This window comes from Chamaea fasciata, unplaced genomic scaffold (assembly GCF_029207755.1).
Source record: "Chamaea fasciata isolate MVZ Bird 193981 ecotype frontalis unplaced genomic scaffold, bChaFas1.0.hap1 SCAF_2, whole genome shotgun sequence".
Classification (NCBI taxonomy): Eukaryota; Metazoa; Chordata; class Aves; order Passeriformes; family Sylviidae; genus Chamaea; species Chamaea fasciata.
This window is the reverse complement of record NW_027094087.1, coordinates 1600427-1618161: the sequence shown is the minus strand read 5'-3', so window position 1 is coordinate 1618161 and position 17735 is coordinate 1600427. Positions and strand designations below refer to the sequence as shown.

Sequence of the window (17735 nt, the reverse complement as noted above, 5' to 3'; positions counted from 1 at the left end):
AGCCAAAAGCTCTCAAAATTAGCAGTCTGTTCTTCAAACAATCCCAAAGGAGATGCCATCACTTTTATGTATTTTTAATTTATTTTCTCATTAAACCTCTCAGGTATGATGTACTTTCAGGGTGGCTTTGTCACAGGCTTAGGCATGAAAACACATCTCCAAAGTCCAGCTGGTAGCTTAGAGCTATGTAAAGCCTTTAAATTTTTTTTTCTATGTATCAGTGAAGTTAAAATAGCATACTTGAGATAGTGATAAATTCCAGCACACTTGCAGATTTTGAATGCTTGTCGCTCTTGGTAAAAGAGTTTAATCTCTTTTTCTCAATCTCAAGTAGCAGAGAACTCCACAATGGTACAAATGAAGCCTTTGGGTGCCCCTCTTATTAGACACTTGACGATTAATCTTTGGCTTTATTAGTTTCAAAGTAAACAAATTTTTCCTCGGTGATCAAGCTTATTTTTAAATGTTCCCAAGGTACCTCTACCCAGCTGTTCCTCCGCTCGTGCTTTCCTTAATCATCATTATAGCAAAGACAGCAAGGAACAGCTGTAACCAATGCAGATCTCATTATCTTTTCCTTGGCAGGCAGCGCGTGCATCGTATTTCATATCTCCCACCCTTTGCTGAAATCTATAAGCTATCTGTTATTTTTCATTCCTCTGGTATCTGACCCACGTCAAGCTGTCCCTAAAGCTAAAGATTAAGCAATCTGCACGAAGTGCAGTAGAAACTTCTTGGAGAACGTGAAGAACAGCACAGCAGGCCAAGAGTGGAACCTGGTCAAATTAATCTCAGGGAAAATCCAGGTGGCCTGGGCTGAAAGGGAGCAAAATGTTGTTGTCCAGAGGTTGGACTCAAAGATCTGTTGCAGCCTGGTCGATGCTGTGGTTCTGTGTCATGCCAGTGGCTTTGTGAGGCGTTGCAGTGAGACTCTTCCCTCTCTCCCTCCCTCCAGCAAGGGCTACACGGACGTGGTGAAGATCCCAGAGGGGGCGACCCACATCAAAGTGCGGCAGTTCAAGAGCAAGGACCAGAGCAGGTTCATGGCCTACCTGGCGCTGAAGAAGAAGAACGGGGAGTACCTGGTCAACGGGAAATACATGATCTCCACCTCGGAAACCATCATCGACGTCAACGGCACCGTCATGAACTACAGCGGCTGGAGCCACAAGGACGACTTCCTGCACGCCATGGGCCACGCGGCCACCAAGGAGGTCCTGATCGTGCAGATCCTGGCCACCGACCCCACGCAGCCCGTGGACGTGCGCTACAGCTTCTTCGTGCCAAAGAAACAGGCGCAGCTGCCAAACTCCGTCCCCAGCAGCGGCGGCGGCAGAGTGACGGCGGCGGCGGCGCAGCCCCGCTGGGTGACGGGGCCCTGGCTCTCCTGCTCTCGAACGTGCGACACGGGCTGGCACACCAGGACTGTGCAGTGCAAGGACGGGCACGGCAAGCTGGCCAAGGGATGTCTGCTCTCCCAGAGACCCTCCGCCTTCAAACAGTGCTTGCTGAAGAAGTGCTAACCTGCGGTGGCGTGGAGCTTCTTTCAAAGAGGTTTGAGGAAGCCGTTGGGGGCGTGCTGGTGTCAGGTCTGCCCAGACAGAGAGAAGCGAAGGCTTCCATGTACTTGCGTTCAGTCTCGAATTATGGGCAGAATCTGCCTGTTTGGACCAAATGAAGATGTGCACTGCTTTAAAGAATAGTTGGGTGGTCTTAATATGTCAAAGAAAGTAAGCGTTCGAGTTGTTCTAAGCCCTCTGTGTCTGCAAAAACGTAAAATAAAGTAATGCAAAAGAAGAGAAACTAGTGAATGGAGGATCCTGGGATATTTGAAGGTTACAGAATCATCTCCCCTTTTTCACCTACCTCTACTACAGTATGTCCTTAGGAAACGTCACGTGTCCCCATGATCCCGCAGTAGCTTATTTTATACTGTTTTGTAAATATCTTTCAGTTGGTATATCACTTTATATCACTTCCTTCTATTAAAAAAATCAAAAGACAAACTACATAAGCAAAACGATTGACCAAAGTATATCTGCAGCCCTCGTGGACTTGGTCCATCCTTCAGAAAGGGCAGCAGATGTTTTACTGGAAAATGGAGAGCTTGCTGCTGGTTTTAAAAAGTGATGCCTTTTGGTTTTGACAAAAGGAAATAATGTGTTTCGTGGTAGGAATTTCCTGACAGTGCATCGTTAGTGTCTGACAAATCCTGTGTTTGGACCCCCAAATTCTCAGGAGGAGCCTTGCAGCAGCTTGCAGAGCAGGGAACCCCACAGTGCTCCAGCAGCAGGAGCATCAGCCGCTCCTCCCCGTGTGTGTCTGTGTGTCAGGTGTGCACCCAAGGAGGAGCTGGCAGCCAGGAGGAGTTTGTGTGCTGTGCTTGTAAACGTCCCTGGCTCCAGCTGGGTCACAGCCTGGGCTCCTTGTTGTCACTGAACAAGAGCTGCTCCTCTCCATGAGACAAAGGCATACTGTACTTTGTAGAAAACTAGTTGGAGAACCAAAAATCACAGGTGAGGTAATCAGAGTGTCTTCTAACTCAGATATTCTGAGGCTGCGTTCAGCTGCTTTCTCTGGTATTTTCTCTACGGCTTCCACCTTGAATTTAACAATGTGTAATGTACCTTCATCTTTTCAAGAGGCTATCAAGGTCAAAAAAAACACAGCAAGCAGTTAATATTTTATCACTGTTTTGTCCATCGTGTCTAACTCTGGTATTCATCTTACCAGCAAAAGTTTGTAACTATTTGTCTTTTTTTTTTTTTTTTAATTGTTTTGTGTGTGTTTTGGGGGTTTTTTTTAAAGCTATAGAAGGCATTCATGTTTTGTGTATCTACCACATTTGGGAGGAAGAGGGGTCACTAGAAAGTCAAACCACATCAGGATGTGGAGGACTTGTCCAATATCAATAAGACTGTTTCCACAGCACAGGCAGTAGCTGGTAACAGTTTTCCTTGGCAGCAATTCCTGAATCCTGTTATTGTCTTGTGGAAGTTGTGTGACTGAGGCTGGGCATTTCACCTCGTGCAGGTGGAGGCCTGAGAGCAGCCCTGGTGAAATTGCTCTCCTTAATATGAACAGGCTTTGAATTAGACCCCAAGGTAACAGGTACCAAAAGAAATGGTAAAAGAAACACACCGATGTAAGTAGAACCCCATCTTTTACTCCTTTGTTCATCCATACAGGAGAGTAGGAGACTGCAGGAGGATTTTCAGACAGACCTCAGCTGTAAGTCAGTGGTGCTTGAGCACTGAAACACCTCAGGCTCTTCTGAAAATCCCAGGCATGAAATCAGCAGGGAAAACTTGCTGGAGTGTGGAGCAAGAAGGGCAGGTCCGACTCCAGGCTGACACAAACATGTTTTTGCAACTGTGGCATGTTTGTGTGAACTCTAAAAAATCATGTGATGATTTCAAAACAGCATAGAGTTGCTACATCTACAACTGTGAAATCTGGAGAAGGATCTGGTTTTCTACCCTGTTTTAAATAAACAGTACCAAGGGCAGGGCCTCCTCCTCTGTTCAGTGGATTGCCAACAAATGTTATTAATCAGCTTTCAAAAACGGTGTGGCCTTCTGTTCAGGAGCAGACCCTGTGCAAAACTGTGGATCTTGAGGAATACTCTCCATTTATTTTTGATCCCAATCAAAGAACAGAGTGCTGGAAAGTAAACATTTACGACTCCTCTGCCTGTTAAAATAAGATCACTTTGAAATGCCTTGTTTTTCCTTCCAAATAATCTAATTTTGCTGCTTGTGTGTGTATTACACATGTCCTAGAACCTCTCCAAAAAGTCCATAACAAATAGAAACAGTCATGAGAGGAAAAATCGGGAGATCTGATGTGTCTCAGCATAGAGAACATTTGTCTCAGCATACAGCTGCTGCATTAAGTGGTGTTTGTGTTGTCATGATGGAGACAGAATGTGCAAGTACTTGTGTTTGCATCATGGTAATAATTTATTGTGTATTCAGCAGGCTGAGCAAAGCTGTTGGACGCTATCTAGGCATGTGGGTATACATTCAGATCTTCCTTAAATCAGGAGTGTCTTTTAAAGTGAAAAGAGGTTTTTTAGGAATAAACACGAGAGGAAACCACTGCAGTGATTTTCACCAGTGTAGCAGTGAAGCAAATTGGCACAAGCAAAGATGTGAGGGGGCAAAGGGAACAGACCAAGGCAAGACCCTAAAAGTGTAGGAGAAAGGGGAAGTCAGCACTTGCTTTTTCAGGCGTTCCTAAATCAGGTCCTGTTCCAAACCTCGCCTGTGGCAGTGGTGGCTGTCCCACGTACCTGATGAATGAAGAATTGGTGCAGGGTCTGTTCTCAGCTGAATTCTGTGTCGCTCACGCTGTGACATCATTGTTTACATTTCTACCCAGCTGGATTCACGAAATGCGCCAAGGGGATGGGAGACTGGAATTCTGCTCTTGGCACAGCCAGGAGCAGTCCCAGCGTTAAATTCACTCTGAATTTGGGACATGGTCCCAGTGCCTTGAGGTGAATTTGGACCCCTGAGCATCTGCTTTTCAAGTGGGATATTCTCATTAGGAAAAAGCCTGGCATCTTTGGTTTGACCGCGTACAGGAAATTAAGTTTAGCTGCCCTCCTGTGGAAACAGTTTTATCACAAGGGGAAGAGGGAATAATCTTGTGGATTAATAACAACTGTTAAAAAAAAAATATTAAAAAAAAAAAAAGCAACACAGCACTGAAAAAAATAAAATAATTTATTGTTTTTACAACTGGTATGTGAACGGATGTAATGAATTTATTTATTCTTATTTAACGAAATACCAATTGTGCAAATTCTATATTTAAAATGTTTTTGCTCTCGTCTCTGTCTCTTTTTCTGGCTCTCTTTTTAATTTATGCTTCGGATTTGTGTTGAAAGTACGCCTTGTGAGTTTACATAATACGTGGCACTGGTCATTTTTTGTATGATTTTATTGAGAAGGCCTTCTGCATGGAACAGGAGTAGATGTGGATACACACGTGTAGATGTGTATTCTTTTTCTGCTGCCACCTTTTCCTTAGGGAAGCAGCCTTTTTAATTTGATGACACCTGCTGTGGACCAAGAAAAGCCCTGTAGTGGCTCCCATTGAAGTCAGAGAACAGACTGGTGTCTCAAAGGCAAGCGCAGTTCGTGCTGGAGGCCTCAGTGAGTGACCCCAAAGCTGGTGGTACCCCTTGCTTAAATTGTAGCAGAATTTCAGTAACTGGGAGTCCTCTCCATGGGAGTGAAGTTCCTCTGAGTTGCCAGCACTCTTGTCTCATGCAGCTTCTCATGTTTAAGTGACAACACTAAAGAGAAAGCTCCTGGGTGGCTCTTCATAAAAGAGCTTGATAAACTTACGATTTGGTTTATGAGGGCTGAACCATTGGAAAAGCTGTTTTTTCCACATTATTGCTGTTTTTATACATATATAAATACGTATATATGGCTATAAAAAGTCAAAAGCCCAACTCGGAAGGCTTTGCAATGTTTTACTTAATTGTCTTTCAGCTCTTTGCACCACATCAGGCAAAGTTAGATGGGAAAAAGAAAACAAACAGCACAGCATGTTTCCATGAGAATAACACCTCTTTGCTTCCACTTTTCTTCCAGTTCAGCTAGTGCAGACCTGAAGGGAACTAGAACCGGCTGCAGTGTGAGGGGAAGAATGTGATGTGGTCAAACCTCCAGCTTTTCTGCAGTCAGTTCATTTACCAATACAGATGGCTCTGCAAGGGCAGTTCTACAGACTGCACATTAACGGATCCAAACTGCTGGAAGTCACCTTGCTCCCAGTGCCCACCTTCACCTGAGGTAAATTCCAGCTCAGCCTCTCTTGTGCCCCCCAGGCATTGCCCAAGGCCAGAGTGAGCCACCAGGCTTTAGAGGAATTGGGGTTGGCCAGTGGGTGATCCTTCCTCTCTCGAGGCCCAATCCAAAATTCCAGGGAATACAAGCCTGGGCTTTGATGATCTTAAGGGCAGGCTTTGAACAGGGGTTTATCATTAATTGTGGGCTTTCAGCAGTGTGTGCCAGGTGAAGGTTTCTCCTCATGGCATGCTGTTGTCACTGAGGAAGTGGAGCCTATAGCAAGAGGCAAAATTAGATTCTCTGGGCATAGGCTGGAATTTTCAGGAAAAAAGTTATGTGGTTTGGAGTATTTTTTCCTTTTTTTTTTTTTTTTCATGAAGTGATTTGATTTTTATAGAGCTGCCAGAGTGCCTGACTGCATTCATACTTGCCATGGGCAACATTTTCAAGGGGGTTTTTTTGGGTTTGTTTTTTTTTTTTTTCCTGTGGGTGCCCTTATACTTTCTTATGTAGTAAAGCTAGTTCAATTCTTGTTTCAAATAACATTGCAAATGCAGATACTTCTGGTTTATTACATGCACCAGCAATGTCTCTTAATGTAAGGGAGATTATTGGCTCCTCAGCTGGCACCCCAAAAGGTGCTTTGGGGCTTGGAAGGTTTAACCACAAGCACAAGTTCTCGGTGATAAAATTTGAAAAGCCCTAAACACGGGTGAGTGGTGTAAGAGCTTCTCCGCACACCACACCAAACATCCCAACACCATCCTACTGCTCTGTGCGTCACAGGACAAAGCTCACAGCATCTTTTGCCCTGGAAGTTGTCTGTGGAGGCTCAGAGTCAGTGTAAGGACAGTAAAATCCTCCCCATGAACACCAGCCATGGTCAGACACTCGTGGCTACGTGCAGGTGAATATTTTGTGTGTGTGCTTGCTTGTTATGGGTCTCCATAACTCCCACTCACAGGGGGAGAAAAAGTTACACTGGGTTTAGTAATAGCTCACATAAATTTAGAGTTACTTCATGGCATCATTTGGCTTTGCTGGAGGTGCTTCAGACTTACGCCACTGTGACAGCGGAGTTTTTTCTTTATTTATAGTAAGTGGTTTACACAATTTATCATGTGAACTGTGAAATCTGCAAGTAGATTATCTTATGAAACATAGTGACAGGCGTACAGGCATTGTTAAAATCCCGTCAGATACAGGATATAATGTGCCGAATTAAGTAAGTTGGGGACAGGGTATAATTCTGTAGAGAATAAATTTAACTTCTTTTTGCCGGGTCATCTGCTTAGCATGAGTGAAGAGAAAATGAACAAGGTGTTGCAGGCAAGACTAAGGGGAAAGCACAACGCTTGGGTTTGCTTAGTTTACTTCACGTGCCTCTTTCTGCACTGTTGGTGCCAGCATATTGTAGGAAGTCGCTTTGTCACCTGGCTGAAATACCAGTACCCTTTCAGAAACCAGGATGTGTCACAAAACTTACTTTTCATCCTAGTCTGTGTCTAATCAGAGGGAGTTCATATTTTTAAAGCACCACTGCGTCAGCCAGTTTACATCATGCAGGATATAAATCCATTTGAACTGAACTGTGCAAGGTCTACACTGTACAATGACACACAGAAGGCCAATATTTTTGCTTTGTAAACTATTACATGTGTATCATTTACCAGCTGTAATCTTAAAACACTTGACTCTGTGATTTCAGTAAAAGTAATAAATACATATTGTGTCATAGGTCCAAAATATTTCTTCATATGGGTATTTGGGGGCCTCTGCTCTTTGTGCCCCACAGCAGGCAGATGAGCATAAAGGTCTTGAGCATAGATTTAAGCCCTAAATACTCTTTCTATATGTAAACCTTGCATTTTAATTGTGGTGGGGTGGAGTTCTGAAGTGTTCTGGGGAGTTGTGAAACAGCAGGAAAGTGCAGAGGGTGGTGTCTGTTACGAGATTCACGATTACCCATCCAAACCAATCTCAGAGCAGTAAAGACCTGCCAGAAGGGATGGTGTTGGTGCACTCTGTGCTGACGTGGTGGCACAGAAAGGTGAGAGGCTTTTTTGGGGAGACAGATGCAGATAGTCCAGTTGAAGTGTGGCTCTTCAGAGGCACTGTTCCAAAGATTTACTTTGCTAATAGAACCTTATAATTCATTCTTCATGCTGATTTCTCGCTTATTCTTTCACATTCCACAACGCTATGGTGGGATTTTTTTTTTCTTGTTCCCAAAAATGGTGCTTTCCAAAAATACATTCTTCCCAAAAGTAAAAGCAAACTCATCCTGTCTAAGTCTTACCCCATGTGTGTGTGTGTAATCTATTGATTGCTGGCATTTTTATGAATTTGGGATTTCGCTTTTTATTAACTTGGAGGTTTTGCTTTCTCGTGTTTTACAAATTGTAAATGAAATTGGCTTTTATTTACAGGAAGTTTATATAAGGCTAGGAACAGCTTTTCTTCCTAGGCTGTTAAACAATGGCAGTGCAGCTTTACAGAGCTGTCAGTACCTACAGAGGGGCCCAAGCTCTTTACCACCACGGGCATAGATCAGTGCCTCCTCCACAGCTTTGCAGAACAAGCTGCAGCATCACTGTGATCATGGCAGGTCCTGTCTTCCCAAAATTCCATTTTATTTTCCCATTTTAGAGTTTGCAGTAGCTCAGAGAAAGCCATTACTGGCAAGGGGAATCCATTGGTGTACAAATCAAATGGAGCAGAGACAGCATTACAGACTTTTCCAAATGTCCATTGCTGCCATAATCCCATTACTGCAGGGACTGTTCTGTATCAGGAAGATGAACTCATTCTCTCATAATGCATTTTCCACCTCATCATGCTGTGACATTTCACCTCTTCAGAAACTATCTGTAATTACATGTGCGGAGGGAGATCTTTATTCCCAAGGTTCTCAACTTGTAGACCCAAATCTCATTTTTAGGTGGGGATGCAAGATGGATTTGATCCTGTTTCGGTATTCTAGCCAAACCAATCCTATTTTTTTAAGGAAAAAAACAAAAAAACATCAGTTTTGGAAACCTCCGAGTACATCCGGTAATCAAACTAAAAAATGTCCAAGTCTTTCCGCATGGCTTATGCTGTTACCTCATTCTCCAGTACTCTGTGAAGTTTAAAGCAATAAATCCATCATACTTAGACCGTGTGCCATTCTAAGCTGACCCAAGGACAGTGTTGAAGAGTAAGTGCATGGGAAAAATAATTCAACAAAAGCCAAGGAAAAAATAATATTTTCCACGCTTGGAGGGCCAGGGCAGCAATCTCTTTGCTTTCCCTTGATTTTTCTGGGGAACAAACCCACATCTAAGTGAAAACTCCGACGTTTTCGTAAGCAGCTGCTCCAGGAGGCTTTGTTGTAGCAATCGAAGGCCGAGCTTGTTAAAACAGCCGCTTTGGCCATTGCCACCGTAGTGACTGCTCCAAGAGTTGCTAAAGAAATGCAGCGAGACAAGGGAGTTGGATGGAATTCTGGAACACGTGGGCGTGGGAGAAAGAAGGGTGAAGGGGCCCTCACCCCTTCGGAGCTCTAAGCTGCTGGGTGGCAGCTGCCGTGCCCTCTCCCGACGGGACGCATCCCACGCCCGTGGAACATTTTCCTTACGACGGAAGGCCACGTGCCCTGCCGAGGTTCGCAGATGTGGACTCGGCCCTAGTAACCACCGTCAGGGCCGTACGGAGGCGTTGGTGCACAAAACCTACGTTCGGGGAGGGGGAAAACCACGGTGCAAATTGCAGCTGGCTGGCGGTGCAGCGGAGAGGCCCGTTGGAAAGCAGCCCTGTAAGGCCGTGGAGGGAGCAGAGAGGAATGTCACCAGCGAGCACCAGGACGGTCCCGCCGCCGTGCCCCAGAGCGTCGGCGAGCTCACATCTTGAAACGGTTGAGAGAGCTGGCGGCGGGCCACGCGCGCAAGGGCCGCGATGGCAGCTGCCCAACAGGCAAGGCTTGGTTACCTAGTAAAGGTGGTCTGTGGCTGAAGGGGAGCAAAAATTACCCTGGAAACTTTCCGAGAGCACTTTAAAGTGGTCGGTTTGAGGCCGGGCCCTGCCCACTGGAAGCGGGCCTTTGCCGAAGGCCTCGCTGCGCTGGGCCGGGGTTTGTCCAGAACAAACAGCGCCGGGCGCATTCTGTGTGGGCCGGGAGGAATGTTTCCTCACTGATATTTATGTGGCATGCAAAGATCTGACAGCCGTCCTGAGGGGAGGGGGGTGTTGGGGCCAATATTTCATGTTAAATACACGCTGCACACGGAGGAAGGAAAGCAACGTGGGCTGGCGTTGCTTGCGAGGGGTGACATGGCGAAGCAGGGATAGAGGTTGTTTCGACAGGAATTCGAGCTATGAAAGGATTTAAGGGGAAATTACCAACCAGTCTGGCATTCAGATGCCAAAACACACAGGCAGACTTGGCTGCACGGGCACGCTGTAATGCTCCTCAGTTTGGTTTCAAAGGGAGAAGGGAAGTGGCCGGACCTGGCTGTGGAAACCTCAGCCTCTCCATGCACGCAGGGAATAAAAAATCTCCATCACAACACCACCCCTGTGTCGGGATCAAATCAAACTCTGAAGAATTCTACGCGAAGAACTTTTCCTTCAGAGAACAGAAGAAAGAGCCAAAGGATGCTTTGCTTCCCTCTCCATCAGAGTATTTAGTATTTTGAGATGAGTTTGTTGGGCATCTTTGGCTATTTTTCCCCCCAAAACAGGCCAGGAAGAGATGAAGCCAGAACCTAAGGCAAGTCGCGATGTTGCTGTGGAACAGCTTTGCCTCCAGAAGGTCTCTGCCTGCCTCAGCCTGCTCAAGGCTTTCCCAGTATAGCTCCAGTCTCAAGCTCCTCTTCCCCAGAGCCCACATCTTTTACCCCCGGAGCCATCTCCTTTGGCTGCATTTATAATGCGTATTTAAATCATCACCTGGTTTGCTTTCAGAGCTGCTCAGGTTTCTAGAAATATGGAAAAGAGGATGTCTAATACCAAATAGAATAGGGAAAAAAAAACCCACATCAGAAAAAAAAAAAAAAGAAATTAGGAGGTGTAGTTACTTCTAATTTACAACTACAAAAGAGAAAAAGAAGGGAAAAGCTCCAAGCAGGAAGAGGATCTGTGAACTGTATCTCTTCTCTCTTGAATCTGGACGTAAGCCATAAGCGGGCAGCATCCAAAAACTTTGGAAAACTCTGGGAGTTAATTTAGATCTCACAGAACTCAGTATCTTGGGCTACGCTTTAAAATATAAAGCAGAACAGCTAAAATAAGAGAATAGAGCAGCAATAGAGGGGGAAAAAAACCTTTAATTTTCAATTAGTTGCAGCAAGGAGGGATAATTAACAAGGGAGCAGGGACAGTTTAGGATAATTTTATACAAGGTTACACTTAACAGATAAATATAAGGAAGAAATTTTTTGATTCCAAAAGGATAAATATGGATTTCCATTAGAAGCAGCAGCTGAAGAATTCAGCCTGGGAGCTGAAATCCTGCCTGGGAGCCGGTCCTTGAGCAGGGGTGTGAGGTCAATTCACCTGACTCGGTCCTGTGAGTAAATCATTTGGGACACAGCTCTAAGCACTGCAGGGAAGTAGCTGGAGGACCACAAAACCTACATTGGTGTCTATATGGCAACAGGCAGAGGTTATTTTAGCAGTGTGAAATGTTTTCGGGTTCCAACAGCACGCAAGTGGTGCCAGAGTAATTTGCCAGTGACAATAATGTGTGGTGTAATGCTGAGGATGAAAAGCCTTCAGCTGGGTTTGGCCCAGTATAAACCACCCCTGGGTTGCACTCCAGTTGTTTGCAGTGTTTATCAGCTGTATCTGGGCTTTTTGTCTGGGTCATATCCATCGCTTCGATAGAGGTAAATATTGAATTATGTCTACAATTAGATTTACACTTCAAATGCAACTTTTACTTCTAAATCATTCCAGTGAATTTGTAAATCCCATCCCTAAAGCTTTTGAAAAACATACTCTTTTTTCACTCTGCTATTTAACACCAGAGTGTGGCTCCAGCCAAGACCTGAAATCCCACGCAAGGCAGATTATGTTCAGCTCTCTGGCTGTCTGTGTGTTTTTCTCTTCTATGTACCTTACAAGCCAAAGCCTGAATTTAGCCCTAAAAGCATATCCTGAGCATACACTCAGGAGACCACATTCAGGATCCTGCCACCCATCATATGGAGCTGATGGATTCTACCAGGATTGGTAGTAAAACCACCGTTTCAAAAATGGCTCTTCACTTAAAGCCTTTTTTTTTTAATGTTTTAATGGTATAGTAGTTATGGCAACTGCTTCCTGCCACCTCTGCTGCCAAAAGCCACAATCCGTCCATGAAAAAGAGCTCCTCCATCCAAACATTTTTCAGTGGACAGCAGCATTCCCTGGCTGGAGCCCACTCTTCCCTTCCCTTCTGCCAAACAAAATGTGTAACGAATGTGAGCTAAGAGTGAGGAATTAAGTGAACTCCTTACAAATGACTTTGTATTTTTACACATACATGCAAGAGACAAGAAATAAGAACACCTCTCAGGCAGGGTTGAGGGGGAGAACAGGGCAGTGAACCCCCAGGGCTGTTCAATGAAAGAAAATGTTTTCCTTTCTTAGAACACGTTTGGAATTCAAACTCTTAAAAGTCTTGGCATAATACTAATTTAAAAATTGGTGAGTTGTTTCCCCTTTTCCCTCAGTTTTATTCTACCTCCGAGGTCAGTGGCAGGATTTCTCAAGTCTGGGGTATTTCCTGCACAATGATCAAAGTTTGCTGCGTGAATTTGAAAGTAAAATGTTCCTATTCTTTGCTGGTCCCATAACTCTCTTTCTGCGGGCAGTTCTTCCTGGTCTTGACAAAAAATAAGTCTTAAATTTCTTGTTTGACAACATGGTTGTAGAAAAGCTTTACAATTGCTTTCATAGGCCGTATTAATAACTATTACTTTCCTTCCCTAGGTGTAATTCCAGTGCAGAGCTATGTGGGTCTTGCTTGTCTTTCCCTTGCTTTGTCGGCTGTGACCTTTCCCCACTCAGAAAATAATTAGTACATTTTCCAGCAGATAGCTGGATGTTTTCATGCCCTCTTATTATGGGAAAACATGGTAACAGAGCACTGGAGCAAACAGCTCAACGTGCTGTTCTTTCAAGCCCTCGTGCAGCAAATGAACTTAAATTTACAAGAATGTCAAAAATGGAGGGAATCAAGAACGAGCAGCTGCTGATAAAGCAGGAACTCTGGATTTGCAAGTTTTCTCGAAATGCAGCGCAGCCATCATGATTCAAGTCCCTTGGAGATTTTTGGCTGCCTGTGAGAAGATCAGGCATGAGTTCCAGGTCTAATTAGGCATTGCACGCACTGGAGTCATTAATGATTTCCACCACAGTAGCTTCAGCCGACGAGAAATTTGCAAACAAATGGCAGAAGCACAGTGTGGGCACCCAAACACACATCCAGTACACAGGCTGGAAGTCACGGGAAATAGATGGGAAGGTAACAGCAGAGTCACGGATCCAATCCAAACTTTGAGGTCAATATTATCAGCTTCACTTCCAGGTTCAGCAACACATTGCAGCAGCAGGAGAACCGAAAGAAACGAGAAGGCCGAGCTCATACGTACGGTGCCATGAAATAAATTGATGTTTGCATTTCCAAGCATTGACTGATTAATTCATTGCTTGGATTTTCTCCCAAGTAAGTTACGCTGGGTCGATCCAGGCTTGGCCTAGCTAAAAGATAGTGCTGCCATTCAAAGCCTAATCCTAATCAAATATCTCCAGGTTCCCCTTAACTGTGAAGTTGAGCTGCAAGATTTCTGAATTTGTCTAGGCTTGCACAGGTCAAATGAAGTGGTGACAAACAGGCACCAGAAGATACCCTTCTCCCTGTTTTCCCTGCTGAAGCAACTGGAAGACATAAAAGTCAATAATTATCCTGGTTTAAGTCACACAGTGAGCAGAACCACAGCCAGGAATGTACCGTGGGCTTCTAGGCTCCAAACTAGTGATATAAAACAACTGGTCCTCTGTTACCAGGATTTTTTACAGCTGCTTTCAGCATCAGGTTCACATTCGCAAGTTATTTTTGCATTCCAGCCACCTCTTGCAGCTGCATCCACAGAAGCAGCTCCACACTGCAGACAGGAGCACTGGCCCTGCCTACAGCGCCTTTAATTAGTCAAGCCAGGTAGCTTTACTAATTGGCAGAGAATCCCAGAATCACTGAGGTTGGAAAAGACGTCCAAGGCCATCGAGTCCAAGCTGTTCTGATCCCCACCTTGTCCCCAGCCCAGAGCACTGAGTGTCACGTCCGGGCCTTCCTTGGACACCGCCAGGGATGGGCATTCCAAACCCCTTCCAAGGCCCGAGCACCCTTTCCATGGGGAAATTCCTGCTGATGTCCAACCTGGCCCAGCCTGAGGCCATTTCCCCTTGTCCTGTCCCTGTTCCCTGGGAGCAGAGCCCGACCCCCCCCGGCTGTCCCCTCCTGTCAGGGACTTGTGCAGAGCCACAGGGTCCCCCCTGAGCCTCCTTTTCTCCAGGCTGAGCCCTTTTCCAGCTCCCTCAGCCTCTCCTGGGGCTCCAGCCCCTTCCCAGTTCCCTTCCCTTCCCTTCCCTGGACACGCTCCAGCCCCTCAATATCCTTCTTGCAGTGCAAGGCCCAGAACTGCCTGTCTTGGTTTCTTCTTCAACCAACTGAGGCTGCACTCGATCCCCTCATCCAGACCATCAATGAAGACATTAAACAGGACTGAAGATGTCAAACAGGACTGAAAAGCAGGCACCTAAGAGGTACAATGCTTGTGGCTTTTTGCACCTTAGGATCAGATGAACGGTGCCCCACGGGCTCTTGCTTCTCCCCGGTGGTCTAGGTCCTTTATAGATGGAAAATGCATTTCCCTTTGACCAGGCAAATCCATCCCTGGGCTCAGACTGCTCTACAGGCTGCATTATGGAACAATGGCTGACTTTTCTGGGAGTAGATCTGTGAAGACAAACACTGCTGTCATCATTTATTCCAGTGGCACGCTGTCTGCCAAGGCTGCATTACACTGCTCCTCTTATTTATTTATTTTTTTTAAGCCTAAATATATAAAATTGTTGCAACTGTTTAATGGACTTTCAAGAATGCGTAAAAAAAATATTATGATGCTGGGGAAGGGATTTCTCCCAGGACTTTTGGATGTGCCTCTGGACATCCAAATAAAGTGTTTGTAGGTGCCTTTTGGATGCAGCAGGGACAGAATGGGCACTTCACTCGTGCTCTTCCTTTCAGCCTGCGGTGGATGTCCACAGTGGGTCAGCTGGATTGCACATCCCAGATGTGTGTTCCTCTCCAGTGACAAAGGGACTCGGGGTTCAGATGCAGACAGCCACAATGCAGATGTCTGAGGCTGAGTGAGATGAATCTCAAGCCAGGTCTCAAGGGGCTCAAAGTGCTTGGGAGCAGTGTCCTGTTTCCAAAGAGTTTTCAAGCAAGAGCTCAGTTCCAAATGGCCATAATTCTTTCCAAAAATTGACTGGATGAAGGCAGGTTTGTTCTGCAGCATTTTTTTTCACTGAGCTACCATTGTGAGAATTAGTTATGTTCCAGTTCAGCCTCTCTCCCTCCCTATCATCCCTCCCCTTGACATCCTCCAGCTCTTACTTCACTGCAAAGTTATCTTCAAGCCCAAAGTGAGAAACTGTACCTCCTCTCTGCTATAGAAAATATCTGCAGTGCATTCAACCCTCAGAATGGGAAGGTTGCAGTGCCTGTCAGAAAAATGCTTTGCCCAAAATATATTCCTGCGGAGTGACCTCATTTTTATGCCGTGACTTATTTTCAGAATTTTTTTCTTTAAATTAAAATACAAAGTGGTTTAAAATCAAATTAGGAAGGCCTTGGAGAGATGCACGAGCATTTGCTTCACTTGGCCTTGATACACAACTTAAGAATTGTAACATGGAGCTTTTAGAGTCAATTATTGAACTCTGTATTTGCAGCGGTTATTAGAACTCAGTATCCCTGTTGCGCATCCAATATTGGCAAGCCTTCAGCTTCAAGGAGCTGGGGCTGTGAGATCCAAGATGTGACCATGAAATCCCCAGAGGCCTTGACTGCTCTGCACTGTGCAGAATCTCTTGGCGAGGAACTCTTGTTGCTGTGCTACCAGCACAAAGGGAACCCAGCTCCTCACCCATTTGCTGTGTGTGGACTTCCACTGTCTCTCCTCCTTTGCCTCCTTTACTCCATGGTGAATAAATGTAATCCAGTCAGCTGCTGCTTTCATGTCTGTGCAGTTTTTTTTGCAGGTGGCACTCAATTCTCTGGAATGTGCTCCAGCTCATTCCCTGAAGAAAACCCCAACATCCAAGCTTCTTATTTTGATTATAACCAAATAGTTAGGCAGTGAGAAAGGCAGGAGTGAGCGAATTACTGAACTCAAGGAGGGGACGAGCTTTGGAGCAACTGGTGCAAATTTTTGTGTCTGGTTCCTGGGCAGCTTCTTTTCATCCTCCTACTTTAGCTGGAGTTTTACAGGCAACCACATTCAAAAGAGGAGCCTCATAAAAAGGAGAGTCAAATATTTGTGGAAGGTGTTGGATCTCTCAACTTCTCTTGCTACCCAAATGATTTCTGCTCCAAGCAAAGGTGGTGCTCCGTGTTCTTTCATTTGTATCGTTTATTATTAACATGTATTTGATTTTAAAAAATGGAACTGAAGTAATTGTGGAAAATTACTCCCACAGGACGTGAGGATTCCTCTTCTAGCATTTTCTGTAAACACTCTCATCTTTATGGTTTGGTATAAATTAGAGGCCACTTCGGAGTTTTTTAGAGGTTAAAAATATGAAAGGGGTTTTTTTTTTTCCTCCTTCAACTGTTACATCATAAAATGAAAAGTGACTAGCAAAAACATGTCTTGTTCTTCCTATTGCAGAAAATAAGCTCATTTAAGAGTCAAAATAATCAGCCCTACCCATTAAAAAAGGCAGTGACAATCAGCCCCTTGCTAACACTTGTCATTCCATGTAGCTCCATGGGCTTTGCTGGGATGGCTCCACATTGCACCCACATAAATAAAAAACACCTTGGGCCCAACAACCACAGATTTAGAAAGGCCAACGCACAGCTTCTGAAGAAACAAATATTTTAAGTGGAGTGCCTGACTCCTGGGTAATTTTAACCCATTTTCACAGCTCACCAAATGTCACATTGTCGTGTTTACAAAAGCACGGATGCTTTCATGTGGGTCTAGGAAAGTCATATTTGCAGTGCAAAGTTTACCTGCTTATATAAAAGTCTCCCCAGTTTTCCTGTTGGTCTAACATAGAATTATCTGAAATGATTCCTACTTTTGCAGACAAAATTACAGAATTAAGCTAGTGAGCTATTTCTGAGTATTATTAGCAAATTGTGTGTGTGTGTGCCTGTGAACAGGACTAAAGGTTGTTTAGTGCCATCTTTTGGGTGGTCCTAATACTACAGAGCAGCTTAATCGAAGCAATTCTGGACTTGCCACCATTTCTGTGCCTAGGAAGCCAAGAGTTCCTTGTTTCTAGAGAGTGTGGGGATGACAAAAACTCGATGGGAGCAGCAATTGCTGAGAGTGTTTCCGTGCTGCATAAAGAGCCACCCCCTCCTGCCCTTTCTTAGCACACAAATCCCCAAATCCCCAGCAGCAAAATATTTTCCTATTTAGAAGCACTGGGGTTTTTTTCCAGCTTTGGCCAGTGTTCAGGCTATTTTATAAGATAATTATCTATGTATTCAGTCACACCCTATAGCACCAAATTTCCTTCTCCTGCCTCTCAACATAAGATTGACAATAAGCTCACTAATTTAATTGTTTGTTTTCTGTCTTCATTCAATATTCCTTGCCAGCCCTAAAAGCAGTTCTACGTCAAAACCAGACAAAACCCAAGCATTCAAGACTCGAACTTAACACC

At 44.8% G+C, this 17735-nt stretch overlaps 1 protein-coding gene across 1 annotated transcript in view; it reads left to right on the top strand.

Annotated features, from left to right (window-relative positions):
- Nucleotides 1-7628, top strand: part of ADAMTS5 (ADAM metallopeptidase with thrombospondin type 1 motif 5) — a 38316-nt gene extending 30688 nt beyond the window's left edge. Inside the window, exon 8 of the mRNA XM_066207637.1 lies at nt 956-7628. Within this exon, the coding sequence (XP_066063734.1) occupies nt 956-1523 (568 nt within the window). The 3' untranslated portion in view covers nt 1524-7628. The remainder of the gene's footprint in view (nt 1-955) is intronic.
- The last annotated feature ends 10107 nt before the right edge of the window (nt 7629-17735 follow it).